Source organism: Gekko japonicus, unplaced genomic scaffold, assembly GCF_001447785.1.
Source record: "Gekko japonicus isolate JY-2015 unplaced genomic scaffold, Gekko_japonicus_V1.1 scaffold984, whole genome shotgun sequence".
NCBI classification, from domain to species: Eukaryota; Metazoa; Chordata; class Lepidosauria; order Squamata; family Gekkonidae; genus Gekko; species Gekko japonicus.
Genome location: NW_015176001.1, coordinates 373,440 through 382,665, shown reverse-complemented (window position 1 = coordinate 382,665; position 9,226 = coordinate 373,440). Strand labels below are relative to the sequence as shown.

General features: G+C 44.3%; 1 protein-coding gene across 2 annotated transcripts in view; it reads left to right on the top strand.

The window, feature by feature from the left end:
* ATRX (alpha thalassemia/mental retardation syndrome X-linked) overlaps positions 1-9,226 on the top strand; it is a 171,502-nt gene that overhangs the window by 117,900 nt on the left and 44,376 nt on the right. For both annotated transcript variants that reach the window (XM_015426440.1, XM_015426439.1), the window contains exons 20-25: positions 995-1,132; positions 2,081-2,256; positions 2,923-3,040; positions 6,334-6,464; positions 6,880-6,968; positions 7,092-7,264. In XM_015426440.1, the coding sequence (XP_015281926.1) occupies positions 995-1,132; positions 2,081-2,256; positions 2,923-3,040; positions 6,334-6,464; positions 6,880-6,968; positions 7,092-7,264 (825 nt within the window). The remainder of the gene's footprint in view (positions 1-994; positions 1,133-2,080; positions 2,257-2,922; positions 3,041-6,333; positions 6,465-6,879; positions 6,969-7,091; positions 7,265-9,226) is intronic.

The following is a 9,226-nucleotide window of genomic DNA, read 5'->3' as shown; positions in this document are numbered from 1 at the left end:
AAAGAGAAAGAAAAGGAAATGGGAAGGAAAGGAGGGGAAAGAAAGAGGGCAAAGAGATGGGGGGAGGCTCTCCCACCCCCCCAATCAAGCCTCCTCCACCCCCCACGGATCCCTCACTTACCTTGGGAGGCGGCGGGGGGGCGTCTTCTGGCCTCCCAGGGCCACAGAGCTCCGGTGCTGCCCCTGGGAGGCAGCGGGGGGGGGGCGTCTTCTGGAATCCCAGGCAGGTACAGGCTCCGGCACGCTCTGGCCCTAAAAGACCCCTGCTCTTACTATATGTAATGGTTGAGGAAATTTTGTTTCACTGTATCTGGAGAAGTGTGCTTGCACACAAAAGCTTATACCACGAATAAAACTTTGTTGGTCTTAAAGGTGGCACTGGACTTGACCTTTGTGTGTGCAAATCCAGTTAGTTGGTCCACTTCATGCATCTAATGAATTCTGAAGTGCCACATGTCTTCATCCTTTCTTGCTTGAGGGATATTAAAAATACTAGAGGCATTGCACTGTTGGTTACTTCACTGTTCTTTCTTTCAGTGTCTTTATCCTGTAATCCTGAGCTGTGCTTCATAGGGATAGTGTGCTGTTTCTTGTAAGCAACCACTTGCAGGATCCCACTGCAAACAGAAAAGAAGGGCAACTTTGGGTGCTGTCTCTTGTGCATGTAAACCTACACAGCTTTCAGCTGCAGGCAGATTGGCAGAGCGGACCCAGAAATGTGACTAGATGGTTCTTCCTCCTTTCCTGGCTAATGCAAGAGGGGAAATAAGTGTTTGAATCTAGTCTCTGATATGAGTGTGTCTCTGCATTAAAAGACTGCACATAGTTCTAGTGGTATGCCCCAGACTCATACATGATTGTTTCTGGACAGAGCCACAGGTGGTTACTGAGCATCATTACATTGCTAGGTAAAGTCTGTGAAATACATTTTCTATCTGCAAATATAAAACTAGAGGCAAAATAGCTTTTCTTTGTTTTTGTTTTTTTTAACCAGGTCCTGATTTTGTTATATGTGATGAAGGACACATCTTAAAAAATGAAGCATCTGCTGTTTCTAAAGCTATGAATTCTATAAAATCCAGGAGGAGGATCATTCTTACGGGAACGCCTTTGCAAAACAACCTCATAGAATGTAAGTGCATTTTAAGGGAGCACCAAATCCTGAACATCTGTCTTTTGTTTGTAGTTCAGGAAAATAAAATTTAATAGCTGTATCTACATGGAAGAAGAAAATAGGCATTGCTGTACCACTGGCTGATGTCTTTTCTCTTTATGCTTTGAAGCACATCTTGCACATGGCAAGAAATGGGGCTACAAAATAGAATTCTGCTTTCTTCTGCCTCAGTTGACTTTTTATTTGAAAATGCTCATGCTTTCATTGGAAATCGTATGACTACAAAAAGTCCTTTGCCTTTGGAGACAGGATGAAGAGCCGCATTCCATCCTGTGCTGTTTTCTGCATTCACAGCATCTGTTATTCTGAGCACACTGTGGTTTGGCCAGGCTCCCACGTTATGCCCTTGTTTGCAATCCTGTTCTTGCTTCTGATGGGAGTAGCCTCTGTGTTGAAGAATGGGCCCTGGGCCTTATACGGTATCAAGCCCTTGACCCATTAAAGTCAATATTGTCTCTTCAGCGGTGGCTCTCCAGAATCTCTTTAACTGACCTTTAACTAGATATGCCAAGGGTTGAATCGTGTACCTTCTAGGTGTCAAGTAGATACTGTATCACTGAGCCATGGCCCCTGTTTGATGTTCAGGTGCCAGGAGGGCATAGTTTGGCCATGAAGGATCTGGCCTGAGTCTTGGGGTGATTGGCAGGGGCAGTATTGCACCAGGAAGAGGCAGCTTCTGGCAGAGGAGAGACTCACGCTGGGGCCTGACAGGGAGCTGCTCGTACCTCTGCTCGTGAAAACATTATTGCACGTGTGTTGAGGCCCAAGTGCCTGTTTAGGCAGGTACAGAGTTTCTTTTTTAAAATGTTGGCCATGATCTCTCGCAAAACAGAAATCACATGATGCCTTCATATTTTGCCAGTGTCGGTCTTCATTCTGAAGATTATTCTGCTGTTTTCTGTACAGATCATTGTATGGTTAACTTTATCAAAGAGAATTTGCTTGGGTCAGTTAAGGAGTTTCGAAATCGATTTATAAATCCAATCCAAAATGGTCAGTGTGCAGACTCTACCATGGCAGATGTCAGGGTGATGAAAAAGCGGGCCCACATCTTGTATGAAATGTTAGCTGGATGTGTTCAGGTATGTGAAATCTTGATATCATTTAGAAGTGTGAGAATTAAAAATGCTTTGCTACGGATTATAGATGTCTTGTTTCTTGCAGCTAAAAACCTTACATGTTTTTGTAAAGAGAAATCACTATTCCTGATTAACCAGAAGATATTTCTCCACACCTGCACCCAATTCAGTCACACCTGCCAGTGTCATTCGCCATCTGAAATCACTCCACTTTCCAATATATAGGACAGATGGACTCACATCTAGCTGTATCTGAAGAAGTGAGCAGTGACTCATGAAAGCTCATCCCCTGCCACAAATTTTGCTTGTCTTTAAGGTGCTCCTGGGCTCTTGCTCTTTTCTCCTGCTACAGACAGACTGACACGACCATCCTTCTTGATCTGTAAAATAAGAGTTGTTGTTATTGTTAAAAAGAGCCTAGAGTGGCTCTTTTTGCAATCTTTCTGGGTTTTCTAGAGGATCTATGACAGTGTTTATCTCTCAGGGGATATATATCTGTATGTCTCATGGGTGCTCTGGAGGGCAATCGGGATACCTGTGCGACCAGTAATATTTTACTAGGAGTTGCAGTCCTTCGTAGTTTAGGTTTAGAGCTAATCATGGCGTGCAGCTTGTTGTTTACTCTTTGTGTTTTATAACCATACTTTCTTTTTAAAAATCGATTTACAGAGAAAAGACTATACAGCGTTAACAAAATTCCTGCCACCCAAATACGAGTATGTTCTAGCTGTTAGAATGACGCCTCTTCAGTGTAAACTGTATCAGTTCTACTTGGATCATTTAACAGGTAAGGCGTTGCTTATGATTCATTGCTTGGCATGCTTTGTTTTGCTTGGTTCCGGGCTGGGTTGGGGGTGTGTGTTCCCAATGAGGCTTATCAATTTGTTTATTGCTGATTTATTTTTCTAGCCTTCATGTTCAAGTTCTGCAGCTGACAGGCATATTTCTGGAGCACTGGAAGGCCTCAGAACTGGCACAATACACAGCTGTTACACAAAAACTATAATTAGACATATACAAAAATACACAACGATCCTACAAAAATTTGTTCTTTCTTTGAAATGTTTTTTTATTCTACCTTTTCCTGTTGGGCAGTTTACATTGATAAATCACCATGCCATAGAAAGTTACAGTGATGGCCACTCATTTAGCTGGCTGTAAAAATTATTAGGCCCATTTGTGGAAGACAGGTCAACTGATTGCTCTGATGGCTAAATGGAACCTCCATGTCCAAAGTGAGGTTTGACAGACAAAAGTTTATACCCTGGAAAATTTTCTTCATCTTTCGGTTGTGATGGGACTCAAATTTTGCTCCATATTGAGACTGTACCCCAGAATTAATTTATTTGGCATGTTTGTATGTCGCCTTTCCATTTCAGAAATGCTCAGGGTGGTTAGATGTTTTCCAGGGGTCCGTGCCGGCAGGATCTGTATTGGATCCAGGCCCACTATCCGCTCCTAAGAAATACTCGGTGGCACTTAGTGCCTTGGAACTGCCAGCGCAAAAGAAATAGCTGAAGTTGAAGCATAAGACTTCCCGTCCCTCCTCCACCCAACTGGGAATGGATCCATCCCCCACCCAAAGACCCAGGACCCCTTTTCCAACTCAGTTGCCGTCTCCTTTGTCCGATGATGAAGTTATTGAGGTCACTCCTCAGTCTCCCCTGAAGCTGAAGCTCCTGCAGCTAAATGGCATCACAGACCTTTGGGAGACTCTCTGGCCCAGCAATATTGGGAACTGACATCTCCTCAGTGGTTCCAGTACGCACTGCCCATGTACTGGCCTATGCAGTGGGAATAGCAGCCACCACCTTCTGTGGAATTGACCATGCCATGCTCCCTGTCAGCCCCGTTTGCTATGGATTCAAGTCCTTTGGAATCGGACAAGGAAAAGCCTCTATAGGCAGTTCCAATGCCCCCTCAAAACTGTCACCTGATGACCCATCGCCTGTTTCTCCAGCAGAGGATCTCCATATTTACTCTGAACAACTGATCTGAATGGCTGTCTCTTAATTTTGAAGTGATCTGATGGGAACTGACTACATCCGACCCCATTTTGAAGGTCCTTTACCCACCCAACATGGACTTAATTGCTGGAAAGAGACTAGAGGGATTGCTGGACATATCCAAATCTATCTGGAACAAGGCAGCATCAGTCTCCCCTGTTGCCAAGGAAATTGACCACATGTACAAGGTTTTAGGGGAGGACCGTGATTTACTTTTTGCCCACCCAACTGCGAACTCCTCATGATGGAGGTCATCCCGCCAAAAAACACTCCAGGCCTTGGGCCTCTCCATTTGACCAGGAGGGACCACAAGATCCACACATCATCTGCCCTGACTTTACATATGGCAGACTTTAATGCCATTATGGGATGCTACCAAATGTTCCTGTGGGAAAGAATGGCTATGTTCATCGATTCACTTCCAGAAGAACACAAAGTTGTGGCCAAGGTCCTACAGGCAGAGGGCTTAGAGCTGGAAAACAACAAATGCTGCATGACATATCACAGACTCATGCAGTAGATCCATCACTTCCACCATAGTCCTACGCTGCCACTCCTGGCTCTACTGCACCACCCTTCTTAACTATACTAGGGCAAGAATAGAGGATCTCCCCTTTGAAGGAAAGAATCTGTTCAGCTCCCACACATACCCAGACCATATGTAAAAGGAGATCACCACAAGGTTCTTTGGCATCACTGGTCCACCTGCTCAGACCCACAAACCTCCCTACTTCCTGAGACAAACAGTCCATTTGCAGTCAGTGTAATCCTATCGGTACCAGACATCTTACTCTGATTTTTCCTTGCGCCCTTAATTTCAGTACCCTCCGGGCAAGAAGCAACAAGGCTGCCCTCGCTCCAGGCAGAGTCCTGCTTACTCTCAGGAGGCCTGTGACCTTCCACATTTCCCATGACATAGTTCTGCCAGTGTTTTTCTCCTCTCCCACTTTGGACAAAGAATGATGTTTGTAGGTCACTGCTTTTTAATTTAGACCGTATTATGTTTTTGCCGAGGGAGGACAACCTGCTGGTCTGTTTTGCTGGCCCCCACAAGGGCCAGGCAGCCTCCTCCCAAACCACCACAAGCCGGGTTGCCAGAGCCACCCAACTGACATGCTCTGCCCACTCCATCTCAGGGCTCACTCGGCCAGGTCTCAGTCCTCCTCTGCAGCCTTCTTTGGCAACACCTGCAAGGCAGCCTCCTGGTCCTCCCCACCGATGTTCATCAAGCACTGTGTAGTCGATGTCAGTTCCGGAGGGGAGGCAGCTGTGGGGAAAGTGGTTCTTCAGTCCTTGTTTCGCTGAGGATCCCACTTCTACCTCCTGCTGGTAAGTCAGCTTGCTAGTCGCTCATGTGGGACTGCGCAGAAGCCACAAAGATGAAAGCAAGGTTGCCCTTCCCAGTAACTGTTGTTCATTGAGTGGTCTTCTGTGCAGGCACACATCCCTCCGTCCTTTCCCTGCTGTGGGATCCTCCTCGCACTCTTGAGATCCTTCCACTGCAGGGAGAAGGAACCGAGGGAAGGAGCTCTTGCCTTGTCAGGAGGGGAGGGGGCTGAGCACTTTGAATGTTCTAGGGAGCTTTAGTAAGAGGTCTCTGTGGCAAGCCTGTGCAGGTGCAGTCCCATGTGTGCCTGCACAGAAGACCGCTTGATGAACAGCAGTTACAGGCAAGTGCAACCTTGTTTTCTACTTATAGCTTGGAGTGTAGATAAATAATGTACAGCTTCATGTTACTGTAAATATTTCTGAGCTATTTAAGAACATTTGACTTTCAGAATGTGGCATGGCTTCATTCACAACATTCTCTTAGTTTTTCAAGCCAGATTTGACTTTATGTAGGCAAATATGACATTTAATTGTTAGAACTTAAATGGGATGTGTTACAGATATTCAAATGTGAGAAAGGAAGAAGTGACAGATTTTTAGGAAATAAGTGGAATAAAGTGTCAAGTGAATAATCGGGCCTCTGTTCAGCATCTATGACAGAAGTTTGTGTTATACTGACTTAAAATGAAACATTGGTTGTCTTTAAGTTCTGAAATAAGTAATGATTTCTATATGTTCTCATCAGGTGTCAGCAGCAGCACAGAAGGTGGGAGAGGCAAAGCTGGAGCTAAACTCTTCCAGGATTTCCAGATGTTAAGCAGGATTTGGACTCATCCTTGGTGCTTGCAGCTGGACTATATTAGCAAAGAAAATAAGGTAGATCACATCTGTCTGTCTTTGTCATTGATTAAAGTTCTCAAGTAAGGAATGCCCAGTCTTAGAGAATTTCACTGAATTAATGGAAATTTCTTTTTTTGTATGAACATAAGAAGAGTCCTGCTGGATTGAACCATCTAGTTCATCTAGTTCAGCATCCTGTCTCACGCAGGATGGCTAGTTAGTTCCTCTGTAGGTCCAACAGCAAGGCACAGACTGGTTATTTGTTTTTCCTGGGTATTTTACTTGGGACTGTTACCATTTTTAAAGGATTTTTGTCATTACCAAAGTATTCTGAAATAATCTTACTGTCTTCGGTATTGTTCAGATAAATGAACAGATGTTTTAGAGGCTTGAGCAAGGCCAGTTGAATTTAATAAAAATCCCTCTTGTAAAGTCATCTGTTGTTTTTCAGGGCTATTTTGATGAAGACAGTCTTGATGAGTTCATAGCATCTGATTCTGAGGAAACATCAGTAAGCTTAAGCTCTGATGAGTATACCAAGTAAGTTCAACTGTTTCATGTAAACATGTAATTAATGGATTCAGTATATTATATCATTGCTGTACAGAAAGGGTCACATACCAGCAGGTTTTTAAAAACTATCATTAAATGTTATTTTTATAGGAAGAAAAAGTCCAAGGGGAAAAAATCAAAGAAAGATAGTAGCTCAGGTGAAAGTGGCAGTGATAATGATGTTGAAGTGATTAAAGTCTGGAATTCAAGATCTCGCGGAGGTGGGGAAGGAATTGTAGAAGAACCGATAAGCAATCCTCCAGGCACGGAAAAAGTGGAAGAAGGTAAGGAAGGACTTGCTGGATGATTTCTGAATGTTTAGAAAGGAGTGTGGGAGAATTCCACATATGTAGGAGGAGGAGGAGGATTAATACCCCGCCCTTCACAACCCAAAGGTGTCTCAAAGCAGCTTACAAACTCCTTTCCCTTCCCCTCCCCACAACAGACACCCTGTGAGGTAGGTGGGGCTGAGAGAGCTCTTGACAGAAACTGCTTTTTTTTCAAGAACAGCTCTGACAGAACTGTGGCTTGGCCAAGGTCACACCAGCAGCTGCAAGTGGAGGCTTGGGGAATCAAACCCGGTTCTCCCAGATTAGAGTCCGCGCACTTAACCACTATACCAAACTGGTAGTAACACAGGGGTCCTCAGCCTGGTGCCCATGGGTGCCCTCATGCCCACCAACACTTTTCCTGGTGCCTGCCACATGCTTTGTACTCACACCTGTTACCCAGATCAGTAGTCTCCTAATTAATTGGGGAAATTAGCGTAATTAGAGACAAGCCAAGTGGGGTAACTAGGGGATTTCCACCAATGTTTATGGGGATTGTTCCCTTGGAAGTTCAACCAGAAGAGGTGTTTTTATTAAAGAAGAAGAAAAAGAGCAAACATACGCACAAAGCACATGGGTAGCGCACAAACTAAGAGGAAAATAAAAGGGAGGAGTGGGGAAAAGCGATTTGGGGAAGGCGATATTTAGCAGGTCTTGGAGAAGTGAGGTCTGCGGAAGGCAGCAAGAGAAAACAGCCAGCGTTTCCCGGAGAGAAAGCCCACAAGCGGGGGAGGAGTTGCAATGTTTAGTGCCAAGAACACACTATGGGTCAGAGTGTGTGCAGTTATAGGAAAAATTATCTCTAGGGCAGTCTGACATGTTTGCCCCTAAGACAATACCTTGAGTGGTCTTCCCAGGGTGAACAATTTGCATGAGTTAAGGCTAATGTTCCTTGATGAGATTGCTTGATGTAAACTAAATGTGTCAAAGTTCCTTGGTGACCTTTGAATACAGGATGGGAGAGGCTATCAGGTTGTATGAATAGCCTGTTAATTAGAGTGAATGGGCTAGGGGAATCATGGTATTGTCTTCCTGAGAAACTCATCATTGAGATGTTATCTCTTTTAGGATGGGGAGAAGAGCTGTTAGCCAGTCAGCTCTCATAGTTCTCCTTCCAAAATGTTTTCCCAGGCTTGTCTCTGACCACCGGCCACCTTGTTTTTACGAGGTCTGTTTTGTTTCTTCTGCTAGGTCAGGCTGTACGGTACACACATGATTTTGGGGGTGGGATTAGAGAGGGGCATCTGGTCTCAGACTGCCCTTCTGTGACACGTCCACCATCTTGTGTCAGAATTCCAGAGGTACCAACAAGCTCAAAAAGATTGGGGACCCCTGCACTAATGGGTCCTAGAAAAGGGATGTTGGCCCTTGGTGGGGGCAAGGGAACTGGCTTGTATTATGAAGACCACTGAACATATCAGCACAATTTGCTGCAGCAACCAAAAGCTTGTGTAGTGTTATGGATTTATTATGAAAAGCTTTGGAATGTAAAATTAGAGGTATCAAAACATTCACATACAATTTAGTTAGATATCCGCACTTGGTATGTTTTGTACTTTTCTGAGCAGTTTACCTTATAAACAGTGTAAAGCTAAAAACAGTATTGTAACAAGGATCAAACTCTCTGAGGGAACAAGGTATCTTTCATCACAAAGGAAAAACTAGGAAAAGTACTGGAAAATAAAGTAGGAAGTATCAAAATGTCATCACATGATGCCGTCTTCCTCACAATGAATGGCTCAAGAGGCCGAGCAGTCTTGTGAATTAGTTTCTAATCTGCTACTCTTCTTCCCCTTTGAATTCTGTACTCTTCCTAACCTTTTTTCCCCTTCTGCAGCTATAAGCAAAGATGATGATGGGATATCCGTTTATTTCTGACTTTCTTGATGGATATCCCCATCAGTTTGTTTGCTTTAA